The sequence below is a fragment of the Atheta coriaria genome, unplaced genomic scaffold (assembly GCF_025399875.1).
Source record: "Atheta coriaria isolate IRGN ID8LTWV9N9 unplaced genomic scaffold, Caltech_Dcor_3.1 hic_scaffold_7_pilon, whole genome shotgun sequence".
Classification (NCBI taxonomy): Eukaryota; Metazoa; Arthropoda; class Insecta; order Coleoptera; family Staphylinidae; genus Dalotia; species Dalotia coriaria.
In genome coordinates this window covers 1,691,901-1,708,201 of record NW_027045449.1, presented here as the reverse complement: position 1 = coordinate 1,708,201, position 16,301 = coordinate 1,691,901, and the positions used below count along the sequence as shown (strand labels likewise).

The following is a 16,301-nucleotide window of genomic DNA, read 5'->3' as shown; positions in this document are numbered from 1 at the left end:
TTAAAATAAACATGCAATAACATTAAAATAAATCATAACTAATAAAAAGGTAACTGATTGAAAGCAACTAGTAAGTAGGGTTGCCTACATTTGAAAGAACTGTCATTTTGTTTCTTCTTAGGTTTTGGTTTTAAAATATTCACAAAACTAATGATTTTTATTTTCTTCTGGAAATTTACACTAACAAACAACAGGGAAACAAAAAAAAAACACATAATATAGTGATGATTATTAATGAATATTTAATAAAATGTAAAAGTTTCACATGTGAAGTCAAGTATGTACAATTGATATCAATTTCTTTTCTTATACCAACATATTGATTAGTACCATTTAGTGCTGAAAGTGAATTATGACAATTATGTACACTTAAGTTCCACTCAATCTCAATTCTCTTATACATTTTCATATGCTTACTCGCATATTTCCAGTGGAGAAAATACTTGTTTCATTAAAAAATTTACGTCTCGTCAATCGCCGGCAGCCAGAACGCCATGTTTGTGCAGGCGCTGGCAAGCATCATGTACTTTGGATTGAATTGAACACATTGTACCGGCCCAGGGTGGTCGGCATTCAGGACGCATACTTTGTAGCCAGTATCAGCGTTCCATACATGCACGCGGCCATCAGTGGAACCGCTGAAGATGAATTGTGAGTCTGGCGAGAAGGAGGCTTCGATTGGAATGCCTTTGTTGTTTAGATGACCAGTGAACGTTTGCAGTGGTGTACCATGAAAGGCGTCGATCAACCGGATGAAGGAACCATTTGTGCTGATGAGGATTGTTTTACCATCTCGGGAGAACTTCAATCCTGTCCAATCACATTCTTTTTCTTGTGTTAGTTTAAAAGTGATAAATGGACCCTGAAAATGGAAAAATTTAACATAATTAGTAATTTGTTTTTATTTTTGGTTGTTTTTACTTACTTTATCAAATGATCTCAAGTCATATAACTTAATACATTCTGAATTGACTCCAGCAGCAAAAATTAACCCCTCTGGATCATATGCAGCAACTGGTCTTCCTGACAAGTTCATCAGCCCTTGGCAGTTTGCAGACCGCAGGTCCCACAGCCGTAGTGTTTTGTCTAAACTGCCGGAGAGGAATGTATCCTCAACGGGTGATAGACACAGCGAGACGACTTTTTTCGTGTGCCCGGAAAAATACCGTATGTATTTATTGTCATGCAAAGAGAGGTAGCGAATGGTGTCGTCCACCTTGGTGGAGCTGTGGACGGCGGTGTTCTTTGCGTGCGTGAAGTGTATGAGATCGACGCCGTACTTCTTGCTGTTGACGGTGCGTGCCTGCGTGCCCTTTTCGCAGTCGTAGATGACGATCTGATCGTCTTCGCTGCAACTGATGAGCGTCTCGCCGCTCGGCGAGAAGTCGATGCTGTTGATTTTGTCCGTGTTCTCACGGAACACCTTCGCCACGCGGAAACTCCGCACCACCTGATCCACCAGTTTCATTTTCATGTTTGCGTGGAAATGTGGTCATGCACTCCCCTGAATGAATGTTTTAAACAAATGTGTCCGACGCTCGACGTTGGGCAACGCAATTGGAAGGTATGCAACTAAAATGGAGATTTGCGGACGAAGAACGCCGAGTACCCAGAGGGCGCTGCGGGTTAATTTTCTGTCAAAATATACCGCAAAGTGAACTTTTATCTACAAATATTTACCTAAAATTTTATTAATATGGTAACAAAACCATAAAATTTATTTTAAAACATATTTATATACTATTTATATACAGTAATTCAAAGTTTTATTGCGGATATATTTCAGAAAATCTTATTTTTTTTAACACTTTCTGTATTACCGACTTGCACATTCCTGTCACTTGTCTACTAACCGTCGCTTGACAGCTTCACTTTTAAATCAGACATTTTTAGAGGTTTGTCCAGTTATTATTGATTTGAAATTTTAATCCTCGTAAACATTAACCGTAAAATTTCTTACTTATTAGTAAGCCACAGTAAAGCGGACGGATATCTGCACGTACAATGAATGGCAGCACACAGGATGTGTCCACAACGATTCCGCTGCTGGTCAACAAGCTGTGCAGCCACTTTGCTAAAAATAATGAAGGTATGAGTGCATTATTTGCTTCACCAAAGCGTTTAATTGATGCTCAATCGTGTGCTCCACAGAACAATCGAACCGATTCTATAAGCTGTGCGTCGGATTCCTCTCACTGCCGCAGCATAATGACACACTAGACAAAGATGAGAGTCAGATTGCTGCACAGATACGCAAGTTTATTCAAGCAACAAAGGGCAATGAGGAAACAAAGTTATTTGATGCATTATACTTAAAAATCCATAAATCTGTAAGTTTTTACTTGGATAATTTTGTTATATACTATTAAAATAAGAAATTTAGGCAGTGTTGCATCACAAATCACATCTACTCTCATTTTTTCTCTTCATGAGCAAAGGAAACAATAAATTTGAGAGTAGTCATATGTGGTCTATACCAAAACAAGTCCTGCACAGTAATCCAATCAGTGTGAGCAGTAAAAACCAGATTGGTTTCTTGCCTGATGATTCCTCTGCTGGTGTGAAGAAGATTTATCAGAGTAATTTAAATAGAAAGATGTCAAATGTCAGTAGTAGAACACATTCTGGTGTGAGTTATACAAACAGTGATTCTGAAATATACAAGGATCAGTTAACTACTTCTACAAGTTCATCAAGATCAACAAGTAAGAATTACATTTGTTTTGGTATTTGGTTTTTAATTGGTAGGCAACCCAATTTACACCTTTGTTATTTCAGTAGCAAGTTCTGTATCAGAGGCGCAACTTCTTCAAGAAGTCATTTATTCATTTCAAGGCATTGAAGGTAAAGTAATACGTAAAGAACCTGGCGGTATTGGATTCACATTGGATCCGAAAGCGAGTAAATGTATGACAGCGCGCCAGAAAGGTTTGATATTACGACTTACTGGTATTGGATTCCTGCACAATCAACTCAAACAGCATTGCGACGAGGCGGACAAACAAATTGGTTTAATTGGACAGTCATTAATTGCGATTTTGCGAATTGAACTAACCAGCTACTATGAACTCATCGCGCATTTACAAGCACAAGTAAATAATTTATCCATATTTTTGACTATTTTTTTATATTTTGGAATTTTATAGGCGAAAAAACAAAGTTCACATGAATCCAACGAAATCTCACTGCGTCGCATGGTAGTTTGGGTTGCCGAACCACAACTCCGTCTTCAATGGCTAGCCTACATCGCAGAACAATGCGTGGATAAAAAAGGCGGTGCTTTAATCTCAGCTATTCATGGCTTTTTACAACACGGTTCATACACGGTACAAAAACAATCTGAAAAAGTTCTCGCCGCCGTCTGTCGGCCATTGTATGTAATGCTTTCAAAATGGCTGCTGGACGGAGAGTTGAACGATCCTTGCGGCGAGTTTTTCATCGAAGCTCGTATGATCAAAGACGTCGAACGCTTATGGCACGATAAATATCACGTGCGCAAAGCAATGATTCCTACTTTTATAACCGTCGATCAAGCGAATAAGATTTTAGCGACGGGGAAATCTATAAACTTTTTGAGACAAATTTGTAAAGATACCGCGCAGCTTCCAGGTCGCGAAACTCTTCAGAAATTATTTTCTAATTCATTAGAGGCGTTTTTCAACCCTGAGAGGAGTATTGAACTACATGCAGGGTTAGAAAGCGTGTATAGAGAGACTTCCACACGAGTTTTGGACTTGTTGAAGAATAAGTATATGTTATTAGAACATTTACAAGCGATGCGAAGATATTTATTACTGGGACAAGGAGATTTCATTCGACATTTGCTAGAGTTACTAGCGTAAGTTATTTTTTAACACAAAATATGTCGTAATTGTTTATAAAATTAATTTTACAGGCCTGAATTATGTCAGCCAGCTTATAATCTATACGCACACACATTGTCCGCCATCTTGGAGTCAGCCATTCGCGTCACAAACGCACAGTATGACGATGAAGAAACAATTTCATGTTTAAATGTGTGTTTGATGCAACATTCGAACGAGGATACCGGTTGGGATGTTTTTTCACTAATGTACTGTGCAAATGGGCCTGTTGGAACAATATTTCAACCCACAGTTTCAACATATAAATGTTTATTCGGTGGTTTATGGAAGGCAAAACGCATGGAGTTTGTTTTATCCAACATGCGTAAGCAACAAATTACAAGTAACAAACTGCTGAAACAAATGAAAGGTTTGTTTGTTCATTTTATCAAAAATTGGCATAATTATGTTGTTATTTTATATTCTGCAGAATTAAGAGTTGTAACACATCAGATACACGTGTTATCTAGTGAAATGATTCACTTTTTACATCAAACTCAATACTACTTCCTGTTTGAAGTCCTGGAATGCTCATGGGCGGAAATGTTGAAGCAGGTTAATCAAGCTGCTTGTCTGGATGATGTTATCACAGCGCATAACACTTTTCTCGCTTCTGTACAGACTGGAATTCTTTTGGATTTAAATTCTGCGGTAAGATATGAAGAATTTATTTAAATAAAAACTGATTATGTTTTTTTTTTGTTTTACAGGAGCTGCGTAAATATTTAGGCTCCATCTTCAATTTAGTTTTAAGTCTTGAATCAGTCCAGGAGACATTATACAGTACAGCTTTAAAAGAACGCGAGCACATAATCGAACACGAAAAACTCTTTGATACCGATTTTGGAATAACCGTCGAGATTGAATTAGAAAACCGCGAGCGCACCGGTAGATTCTCACAGTTTTTAACGACGATGAACTCACAGATCAACTCGATATCCTGCAACTTCCGACAATATGTCGTCAAGTACGTAACTCTGCTAGCGACGAGTTCCGATATGAATCTCCAACTGCTCGCCACTCGTATCAACTTCAACGACTACTATAAAATTATGTGACAGAGTCCAGTCAAACGCCATCCTGTTATTCCCATTCATGTTCCCTATCAAGCGCGCAGCGAGTTATTTTTATCGACATTTAGTAGTGCTTCGTCTTCCTGCACGGCGTGTTCGTCTAGAAACTCGATGAACAAAATGGCGGACGTTGATAATGCAAAATATGTTGAATATGTTGACAATATTGAGAAGGCCGTAAGTTCTGTTAGTATTATTGAAACTGTTAAAGTTGGCGGCATGAGCACGACGGAGTCTTGCGAGTTGACTGAGTACGGCAGTGTTGATATGCTGCTGGACAATCGCAAGAAGAAGGCGAAGAAGTCGAAGAAACAAATTTGATGTTGCGTCGGATAAGGGACATTGTTATGTTGCGTGCCATTAATTTTAAAAGTAATGGTCCCTTATCCATGTGATAAATATGCGTCATCCAGTAGGGAGGTAATTAATTTAATTAAATTGTAGAAGTGATTTGTGAGCGGCGCCAGTTTTGCCCAATGCCGGATGGAACTGTTAATGAAGTTAATATGATAATCAATATAATTAATTAAATCGTATACTGTGGTATAAATAGTCGCCATTTTGTGGATAATTTAAAACAACAGAATGGTTTTGTATGGTTTAATTTATTGTTGGTCATATTTCTTTAGTACAGCTATTAATTTTGGCATATTTTATTACTTTTACATTGCTTGGTGATATATTTATTGAATTCAAAATGGCCACCGCAAAGTTATGTTTAAAACGCAGTCATTTTTTCTCCTGCTGATTTGACCGACGCACCTACTCGACATTCTGCGCTCCGCATTAAATCCTGCGTTTTACCCTGGCTGACATTTGATATTTGACATGCTTTTCCAAAATGCGGTATCGGTTCAGCAGGTTTGGGTTTGTCAGAAAACCGACAATTGACCATCGCCAGCAGCCGCTGTTGACTGGCGAATATTATTCGACAGTCGATCGCCGAACAAGTTGTTAAAAAAGGTCAACGCAAACAAAGTAATACATTTTTGGCATCCAATAACATATTACACATGTAAACGCGCCGCAAAACAAATCATTTAGTGTAATTCAAGACGAACATGTTTTATTTTATGATTTTTGTCTCCTGCAAGCAACTAGCGCCATAAATTAGGCCCAGACAGTGGCAACATTCGTAAACATTACCTAGCGAGCAGCAGCAGACAGGCACAGACGGTGTTAAACAAATCGCACTACCGGACCTCATGTTGTGCGCTCGTATGTTGGTTAACAAGTGCGCGGTTGTTACGTGAATTTACGCGCAACGCAATAATGTAACACGCCGAACGAACAACGCTCTTCGACTTATCTTGCAACGTGCAGTTCTATGGAATTTCTTCCGATTGCTTAGAGAAATAGAATGTTGAATCCTGAAGTGTGGAACTTCAAAGCACCCGAGTCCAAGTTCACCTCGACCGTCAGCGCGAACACATTGCCCACGAAAATAAACACCTTCTACTATAATCATTTGGTAATACATATACAACGCGCTATGTCCACACAAACAAACAGATCTGTTTTTAATTTTCTAAGTGTTTTAGATATCTCTGATCACTCCCAGTGGTGTACAGCTGCCCAAAGGTGTTCTTCTTGATGATTCAGACTACTACAAATTGAAGGATATCACTTTGGATACACTAGTTTCAAAGGAATTTATTAACAATTTCGTTATCAAAGGTAAATAGCTTTTTGAATCATCATCAATAGATACATTTTTCTGTTTTTGTTTGAAATTTTAGGTGAACTCACTGCTTTAACAATCAGCACAAGAATTGATTGTGACAATTGTGTTTGTATAACACCTTGTGGCAAGTTAATACTCTCCTTGACAAAAGACTCCTATGGATCACTAGGCTTACAAGGAACTCAATCTCATTTCACGAAAAACACAAAAGATCGCTACGGTAAGTCGCCATTTTCTTTGCTCATAATATTGCGTGTCACCGGTACATAACATATAATACAGCCAGGTTTATTTCCTTCTAGAAAATGCCTCGGCACTGTGTTGTACCAAGATTAGAAACCCTCTGTGTCTCAGCAGTTGGTAATTTTGTTGTAAGCCTTGCCCCTACGATTCTCTCAACCATCCACAAACACCACGAACCGCAAATCCGCCTGCAGAAAAGCATCGATCGTATCAGTACAATCCTCGCCACGCACGTACCGCTCTACTTATACGATGGCATGGCCCTGGAGGTCCTGGAAGCCGTCAAGCAACTCATCGAGCGCACGAAAAAGAACTACTACATGTATTTTAACACAGCTACTTTTATGACGGAGATGTACGTTGCTGTTGGGCTCACTGAAGTCGTGCTGGATCCGCATCTCAAACAGATTAGTTTCTCTTGCTGGCCAAAAATCATGCGCTATGTACTCTATAAGAATTTATTTAAGTTAACAGGCCTGGAAGTTTTAAATTTGGGTTCATGTACGAATGGTTCAAGTGATTACGAGCCGTATATCATTCAAGGAATATCGCAAATGTCACATCTCCGGTTGTTGTGCTTATGTTTTGATTGCACCGATAATATTATACAGGTATTGAGTGAAAGTTGTCCGAATCTGCAGATATTAGATGTTACATCATCGCGGTCAGTCACTGATCGTTCAATTCCGCATTTATTGAAATGCACACAATTGTACGATCTGAATCTGCATCGGACTTCGGTGAGCGTTGAAGGACTCGGACAGTTGTTGCTTGGTTTATATCGGCTGCAAGATATTGGTCGCTGTGACGATTTCGGCGCTGTATTGAGTTACATCAACTCGAAATATCCTAAAATTGGACCTATAGGTTTGCGTAAAATACACACACGTGATCTTACAACCGATCAATTGAGAATGTTGGTTGATACATGTCCGAATCTAGAGAATGTGAGTCTTTTTCATGATGAACAGTTTTCGAATCTGCAAGTACTAGCGCATCTTGACCATTTAAAAATGTTAAAACTGCTCTCATGCGACTTTTACGGTGATTATGCACGACAATTGTTGGAAGTACGCGGATGTAATATCACAAGTTTGCATCTGGAGCATGTGGAGCAGATTGACTTAAAGGCCATCATGGATATCAGTCAGTATTGCCCGAGACTTAAGAATCTGGTGCTGTACAATTGTGATTTGACTGACCAGGCGGCCGGATACAGTCGGTCGTTCAAAGTGAAGCCGTTCCAATGCCTAGAGAGGCTTTTTTGGGTTGTGGACTGTGCTTTGGTGCATTTAGAGTTTGTACTCATGCACTGCACCAATATTAAGTACATACATCTTGGTTCATCGACAGGAATATGTCATTCTTCGATTGTGAAGATCATGGGTTTTAATCCGATGCGTGAGCTGGAAGAGTTGCGCATTCTTTACAGTACTGATATGAGCACGAATACGGTGGAGTTACTCTTGGCGAATTGTACCAATTTACGTGTGATCTCTGAGCTGGAGAACTGGCAGGGTATTAGCATTGATGAGCTGGAGATTTTTCGGAAATTTATCCATTCGAATAACTACGACTTGGATATTAGGCCTATTTTATCTTACTGATAGCTTTACATTTAGCACTTTGGGTTGTTTATTTTACATTTACTTCACTGTATTGTCGTAGTGCTAGGGCTAACTTTTTTTCTACGATAGTAGAACATACTTAAAATATCTAATACGCTATTTTTAATCGTGGTTGTCAAAGTATTGAAGCGGATCGTTGATTGTTTACAATTTGATTGCACAATTAACTGAATTTGACTAGTGCTCGTATCTCCGCTTCAATAACATTAGTTTTAACATTTCTATATAATATGAATATGATAACTAATACCAGGGGCAACTATTAAGTCATTGTGATATTCATAGAATACTTTTGCGCACCTTGAAAAGGGCCAAAATGAAGACGTGAGAGTGAGATATTTATCAGGGCAACGCAAACGAAGATGCTTGGCGGGAGGTATAATCTCTATTCTTAAATTTTCGTACATATTATAACTTTGGATAACAAAATTCGAGCAGCATTGGTAACTATTTTGTCGTTTGTGATATTTATTAAAAGAAGAATGAATCAAAACAAAAACAACACTAATTCAATACTTTACGAAATACAATTACTTATATGAATTATACATATTTTTGTATCTTGGAACTGGAATGTAATGTGTACATATATTGAAATGAGTGTGAATTTATATCAGAACCGATTTTTAGTCGTTACAGTTGATCTGCGCGGTCGGCAACTTGTGGAAAATCGAAAAAACTCTGAAGTTCCACAATGCTTAAGGAAGTTAGGACGGTTTACATTTATTGCCATCTGGGAACCGCCATCTGCGCAAGTGTGTCCTTCATCTTTAGCGAAATATTTCAATGAATTGGGATTCGAGGTGATATTGTGTGTGAATACACAACAATATCAAGTACAGAAAGATGTGAAGGTACCAGTTGTGCGTTATGAAGACGAGGAGGAAGTAATTGACGTAGTGGAGTGGCTTGGAATGGTCACTATGAAGTGCCCAGAGAGTTACTGCAACACGTTCCTGTCGAGTTATACGACTCCATCGCCATTTGTCACTGTGCCATCAATTGGAACGCATCAGTTTAGAGGTTTCTTTACTCCAAAGAGGATTGTTAAGTTTATTAATGCAGTTAAGTAAGTAAAATGTTCAATTTGTTTTTCTTGCTTGTTTATTTTTCAAAATGGCGGTTTTTGTTAAGGAATGCATTCAAGGATCAATGGTTCAGCATCTACGTTCAAGGCTTCTCAGACTCTCCAATCAACTGGCATTTCAACGAACATCATTACTACACAAATGGTGATAACAGTTACGTGTTTTTATTCAATCGATACAAGTATATGTTTGCCACAAATCAAACCACCAATAAGCGCTACAAGTAAAATATATTCTACTTCTTCCGATGTCTTCGCGCCTCATTCGGATTCTTCTTCATCCAATGTTTCACGTCCCCAGGACGAATACAGAGTTGCGCGCTTTTAGAGTTAACATCCCTAGTCACGAATGGAGAATATCCGGCGATGTAATCATCCGCCATCGGATTGTTTTTCATGCGTGCGATGCGACTCGGTCGTTGATCGGGCATAGGTTGATCCTCGACAAGCCGCGGGTTGTTCGCATGTTTGCCGCCCTTCATCGTCGGCATACTGAAACGTTTCCCGCGACCAGTTAGCGGCCGGCGCGTATTTATGTGTATTTGTTGTTTTCCGTCCTCATCCAAACTAACAGCGACTTTCTTAAGTGTGTTGTTACCGCATTTGCCACAGAATTGCTTTGTCATGATGCTTGTCGTGCCGAAACATGTGTAACAACGCAATACAAACGTGCGCAGTTGTTTGATAATGCGGCCATCTAACGCAGAAACATTAAGATTCATTTGTTTGAGAACGTTTTGCATTGCAAAGTCAGTGGTGATGCAAGAAACAACCACTTTCTTTGCTTCCATCAGTTCAGAATTGACTTGTTTCTTAGCAGCTTGGATGTTGGATGGTGTTATCCAGGAGTCTTCATCATCTGATTCTTCATAACTTTCATAACAGTTATCTGATTGATCACTATTATCTTCAACTGTTATATTATCTATGCCATGATTTAGTTGTTCAATGTCACGTTTTTCATCTTCTTCTGATGTTTTGTCTGTATTGCTGTTACTTGTATTATTCCTAGACCTAGTACTTTTCCTTTTTGGTGCATAGAACCCTGTAAGATCAGCATTCATGTCTGGAACATTTGGATTTCCCAGATTAATGGTCCTGGCCATCACAGGAGCTGTGCGAATGTGGTTTGAACCAACATATTCTTTCTCAAGTTGGTAGGTTAGTGCCATTACTTTGATATCTGTAGCTGACAGACTGGGATAGTCTCCAGTTTTCTTCGAAAAGTCTGTGACAGTTTGTATATTTTCTGGATATACATCTTTGATGCGTAAATCGTACGGTAGGACGCATAATCTTCTTAATTGTCGTTTATTCACAATCTCATCAACTACCTCTTGAATGGTATATATGTTTGTTGCAAGTTGCTGCAAAGTTGTGTCAAATTTTGTTACTTGTTTCTATGTAAATATTTATGATTTATTTACCTGTAGGGGAGCATTGTGGATAAATGCCGTAGTATCAACAACTAAATGTTCTACGGATTTTTCTTCCACAATCATTGTTTGGCTTTTCGATTTGATATTTCTATGAAAACCACGTGCGTTTCAGCGACTTAGTTGACTTTGTTAAGTTTTGAGGAATTTGACAACGTTGCTGACGCATTGCAACCTTTCTAAGACGTAGAAAACTGTAGAAATTGCAGAAAACTGTAGATTTTAGCGCCATCTAGTTTTGAGTTTATGTATTAAAAATTAATTTCTTTGAACTTGAAAATTTTGAAATTACTTTTATGATAGAATATTCAAATTAGGAAAATTTGAGAAGTCAAAGAATAATCATAACGATAAATGCAAGGATTTTATCATTTTACTCGGTAGTTTGAAAGGGATTATCTTTTAAACTAAAAGCGATACAAGGAAACAAATAGAAAATTCTTAATTGTTACGCTACAGTTACGCCACTGGCTAATAGACTACCCAGTTAATATCATTGTATAAACTATTATTGCGATTAACACGGTTTTTATTGCTGTGTCTTAAGCAAAATTGTTGTGCGGATTGATTAGATTAATGTTGTTTCTTCTTTATTGCAGATTCTAACTACTTTAGATCTACGCTGTATGATATCCAGTGCGCTGGTACATAGCGTTAAACTTGGCATTGCAACCCAGGTATACTTTCGATGCGCATAGAAATGTATGTAAACAACTTTTTTTGTTGCTTTCAGCGTGCGTATCTCAACATTCTCAACAGCGATAGTGTTCCATCCCGGTCGCCGAATAAATCGCGCGTGTTCATTGCGACTAGTTTTCTTCCTCCAGATCATAATTAGATAAATCCTAGAATGTTTAATAAACGATCGACGGCATTTACTAAAATCGGACGTGATTGTTGATTTGCTAGTGAGATTGCATGCGCTCTATGTTCCTCAATTGGTGATAAATGGCGATTCACCTGTGCGCGTGTGAGTATCCGTCGGACGTCGGTTTTTATTTAACGCTTGTGAAATTGCATTATATGTGAACAACATGGGTGTCCACACGCACCAATAACTTGGATTTATGTTTACTCAGTGCAAACTGACAACATTGATGTCCGCTGAAGAAGTTTACGAGCACACATACCAAGGAATCTACAGCATCCGTCGTCGCGGAGAGATGCGCGTATTTCAAGGCGAGTAATCGTTTAGGAAATATAATAGTCGCTCATAATTTTCAATTCTTAAAAAATGTATATGTTTTTCAATGTTGTCAATAAAACACAATGTAACATTATAAACATCTCCATATTTTCTATTCGTACCCTCTTTGTCGTTTTCAGGTTTGACGTCTTAAATCATATTCCATATAAAACTTAAGTGCATGTACCACATCACTGTTGCTTGTGTTATGTTGTTGTTTTTAAAAACATGATAAAAGTAGAAACATAAATAGAAGAATCAAATATTAATAACAAAAACACTCGGTGGTCGAGTGGAGACGTGCACCTGCTGGCATGCTAGCAGACACGGATCGAATCTCAGGTGTGGAAGGCATTTTTCTCAAATATAAAAATATCAGATGAAATTTGGGTTGCATATATGAATTGCAACGAAATATAAGAGAAATTGAAATACAAGTGAAGGCAATAAGAAAGCAAGCAAGTAAATGGAGAAACGGAGAACAGAAATAAATAGGAGAAGTAGATGAAGGAATAGCAGAGAAGAGTAGAAGACAGAAGGAAGAGAACAGAGTAGAGAAGAGGAGGAGATAGAAGAAAGAGAGAATTTTTAAATTTTTTGGCACGTGTCGTTATAAGACAGTCTACGGTCGATCTCCCAGAGCGCCTCCGGCGCTCTGGTCGATCGCCCACTGCTTCGGTTCGTCCATTGCTCCCGGCCCATCCTACAGCTACGATGTCTCTGCGCTTCATCCCCGGAATTATCAGGCATATCAACAATTTTTATGGTGGGGGATCACCCCCAGAGAGGGGGAACTCCTTATAAGGACAATCCTTATTAAGTCTTGTAAAAATATTTCTAAGTTTTAAGTCGTCTCAAGAGAGGTGACACTAAGAAATATTCTTACAAGTTCTGACCTGTAGCTGGAATGAAAGAAGGAGTACACAAATCATACAGGTTACCTTAACAATTTTTATAGAGGGGATCATCCCCCTGAGAGAGGGAACTCTCTTAGAGACCTGTACCTGAAATGATAGAAGGGGTACATTCAAAGCATAAGACATACTATTTCTAAACATTTCTTTATTAATAAACACAATGTAATATAATACAAGATAAGTACCATAACATTTTTTATAGTGGGATCATCCTCTGAGAGAGGGAACTCTCTTTGAGACCTGTGCCTGTAATGATAGAAGGGGTACGCACAAATCAAAGAAGTAAATATATCTTACTATTTATTTATTTACAATAGAATACAAGTTTATATTTTACAAGTCAACAGAATACGTGCCGCCATATTGAAGCAGGACTTACGACCATCATAGTCGCACACATGCAAATAAGTACTACTTTGTAAAGTTCTACCGGGATAATGAAATTAACAAATAGCCTATTTTCTTTGTGATTGAAAAAAAAAACAAATATACAGGGTGTTACAAAAAGAAAATTTACAACGCAAACAAAAAAACTATCACTAACACTACTAACGTCGCTCCTTTTCACTAGACGATCAGGAAAACTAATATACAGGGTGTTTCCGAAAGAAAATTCAAAGTGAAAAAAGGAAAATCCTAAAAACAACAGTTGAAGCAAAATTTTCACGGACACAAAAGAAAACTAATATACAGGGTGTACCAGAAAGAAAATCCCAAGTTCAAAACAATGAACATTCAAAACTCACAAATAAAGACAATCTTCTACGTGCGGTTAGGAAAACTAATATACAGGGTGTTACAAAAAGAAAATTTTTGAAACTACAAAGATGATAGAAAAGAAAACAATTACATTTTAATATATTGTGAATATATATTTATTAATTAATTAAACCGACGGGTGAAGCATCATCATAAATTGATAGAATATCCGATGGAAAACATCTAAATCAAGAGACGGCAAGCGACGGCGCGTGGCATTACAGCCGTTAAATACGATAAAAATAACTAATTCTTTGTAAATATTAAAATATAGGAAGACTACGAAAACGAAGAACTATTCACCGTACAAGATTTTATCACGTCAACAAGAGACTTCTTAATTTAATGAAGCTAACAAGTGCAATTCGATTAAAAACGTTCACGTGTTCAGCGAAAGGATGACCGAGCCGACGGCAAAGTGAGCGCGGTCGACCACATAAATATTGTCATTTTAATAATCCACAGATAATTTTTAAAACTGTCTTTGTAATAATTAAATCATGCATGTTATTTTCGGAAACGGGACTAATAATTCTGATGAGAATGGAACCACGTGTTTGTAATTTGCAAGATAATACAAGCAAAATTAATATCCCTCAAATGGAATAATCAATTTTAGTTACACCGCCTTAAGTTTCCGTGAAAAAAATTTATTACACACGTACCTTTGCATTGATGAGGAAATTCTATATCCTGTAATATATTCTACCAACTAAAAACTCGCGTAGGGATAAACAAACACTTATTTCTTAGTTAAGAAGACTCTAACCGCGACAAATCATTAAACAAAACAGCCGCACATGCCCGTCCCGAATATTTTGATAATGGCCGAAAGAATACACGTCGATTAATCCAATTAAAACCTCGAAACGCGTGGCGATTAGAGGGACACGACTGCGGATCACGCGGTGTAACGACTGCGGACCACGCGGTGTAACGACTGCCGTGTGCGCTGCGCGTTGCCAGGTACAAGGCAGGTACGTCGCGATAATACGCGTCAGTCGAACAAAAAAGTTGTTTATAACAAACGTAGTTATAACCCCGTAGTTGAGAAGACCAAACTAAAATTTCACAATATTGAAATAACCGACATACACGAGTATACGAGTATACGAGTATACGTAAGTGTACGAGTACGAGTACATGAGTACAAGTGCGTATACTCGTACACACAACTATCATTATAACTCGCGTTACGGAATTTTCTCGCAATAAATTGCGATACCGGGAAATAAAGAATTAAATTCCGCATCAAGGAAAATTATTGTCAGCTAAGTTTAAGACCGCGTTCGCGGGTTATAATAAAAAAACTGCAATTCCTAGCGCAACGAGTACCAGTACAAGTGCATATAGACACAACTATCAATATAACTCGCGTTACGGAATTTTCTCGCAATAAATTTTGATACAGGGAAATAAAGAATTAAATTCCGCATCTGGGCAAATTATTCCGAACTAAGTTTGAGACCGCGTTCGCGAGTTATAACAAGAAAACTACAATTCCTAGCGCAACGAGTACAAGCGCGTATACACACATTTATCAATATAACTCGCGTTACGGAATTTTCTGGCAATAAATTTCGATACAGGGAAATAAAGAATTAAATTCCGCATCAGGGCAAATTATACCGAACTAAGTTTGAGACCGCGTTCGCGTGTTATAATAAAAAAAACTACAATTCATAGCGCAACGAGTACAAGTGCGTATACACACAACAATCATTATAACTCGGGCTATGGAATTTTCTCGCAATAAATTTTGATACAGGGAAATAAAGAATTAAATTCCGCATCAGGGAAAATTATTTCGAACTAAGTTTGAAACCGCGTTCGCGAGTTATAACAAGAAAACTACAATTCCTAGCGCCACGAATACCAGTACAAGTGCGTGTACACACAACTATCAATATAACTCGCGTTACGGAATTTTCTCGCAATAAATTTCGATACAGGGAAATAAAAAATTAAATTCCGCATCTGGGAAAATTATTCCGAACTAAGTTTGAGACCGCGTTCGCGAGTTATAACAAGAAAACTACAATTCTTAGAGCAACGAGTACAAATGCGTATACACACAACTTTCAATATAACTCGCGTTACGGAATTTTCTCGCAATAAATTTCGATTCAGGGAAATAAAGAAATAAATTCCGCATCTAGGAAAATTATTGTGAGCAAATTTTAAAACCGCGTTCGCGTGTTATAATAAAAAAACTACAATTCCTAGCGCAACGAGTACAAGCGCGTATACACACAACAATCATTATAACTCGCGTTACGGAATTTTCTGGCAATAAATTTCGATACAGGGAAATAAAGAATTAAATTCCGCGTCAGGGAAAATTATTCCGAACTAAGTTTGAGACCGCGTTCGTGTGTTATAACAAAAAAACTACAATTCCTAGCGCAACGAGTACAAGTGCTTA

At 38.0% G+C, this 16,301-nt stretch overlaps 4 protein-coding genes across 6 annotated transcripts; 2 read left to right on the top strand and 2 right to left on the bottom strand.

Annotated features, from left to right (window-relative positions):
* Window positions 1-219: 219 nt before the first annotated feature.
* Wdr82 (WD repeat domain 82) lies at window positions 220-1,597 on the bottom strand. The gene is made up of 2 exons (XM_065308498.1): window positions 926-1,597; window positions 220-862 (listed from the first exon to the last, which is right to left on the bottom strand). The coding sequence occupies exons 1-2, from the start codon at window positions 1,472-1,474 to the stop codon at window positions 461-463; spliced, it is 951 nt and encodes a 316-aa protein (XP_065164570.1). The 5' UTR covers window positions 1,475-1,597; the 3' UTR covers window positions 220-460.
* Window positions 1,598-1,799: 202 nt separating this feature from the next.
* Grip91 (gamma-tubulin complex component 3) lies at window positions 1,800-5,472 on the top strand. 2 transcript variants are annotated; one of them, XM_065308492.1, is made up of 9 exons: window positions 1,800-1,895; window positions 1,968-2,089; window positions 2,152-2,330; window positions 2,384-2,705; window positions 2,779-3,092; window positions 3,147-3,838; window positions 3,896-4,233; window positions 4,294-4,514; window positions 4,574-5,472. In XM_065308492.1, exons 2-9 carry the CDS (start codon window positions 2,005-2,007, stop codon window positions 4,919-4,921), a joined length of 2,499 nt encoding a protein of 832 aa, XP_065164564.1. In that variant the 5' UTR covers window positions 1,800-1,895; window positions 1,968-2,004; the 3' UTR covers window positions 4,922-5,472. The 2 variants fall into 2 exon arrangements, with proteins under 2 accessions (XP_065164564.1, XP_065164565.1); XM_065308493.1 differs by having other exon boundaries at window positions 1,887-2,089; window positions 2,782-3,092.
* Window positions 5,473-5,681: 209 nt separating this feature from the next.
* Window positions 5,682-9,827, top strand: LOC135796468 (ribonuclease P protein subunit p40-like). Of its 2 annotated transcripts, XM_065308495.1 has the most exons (5): window positions 5,682-6,407; window positions 6,478-6,613; window positions 6,676-6,840; window positions 9,122-9,560; window positions 9,626-9,827. In XM_065308495.1, exons 1-5 carry the CDS (start codon window positions 6,297-6,299, stop codon window positions 9,804-9,806), a joined length of 1,032 nt encoding a protein of 343 aa, XP_065164567.1. In that variant the 5' UTR covers window positions 5,682-6,296; the 3' UTR covers window positions 9,807-9,827. The 2 variants fall into 2 exon arrangements, with proteins under 2 accessions (XP_065164567.1, XP_065164566.1); XM_065308494.1 differs by lacking the exons at window positions 5,682-6,407; window positions 6,478-6,613; window positions 9,122-9,560; window positions 9,626-9,827 and adding an exon at window positions 6,923-9,088 and having other exon boundaries at window positions 6,699-6,840.
* On the bottom strand, window positions 9,722-11,167 carry LOC135796469 (RNA-binding protein NOB1). The gene is made up of 2 exons (XM_065308496.1): window positions 11,006-11,167; window positions 9,722-10,945 (listed from the first exon to the last, which is right to left on the bottom strand). Exons 1-2 carry the CDS (start codon window positions 11,078-11,080, stop codon window positions 9,815-9,817), a joined length of 1,206 nt encoding a protein of 401 aa, XP_065164568.1. The 5' UTR covers window positions 11,081-11,167; the 3' UTR covers window positions 9,722-9,814.
* Between the last annotated feature and the right edge of the window lie 5,134 nt (window positions 11,168-16,301).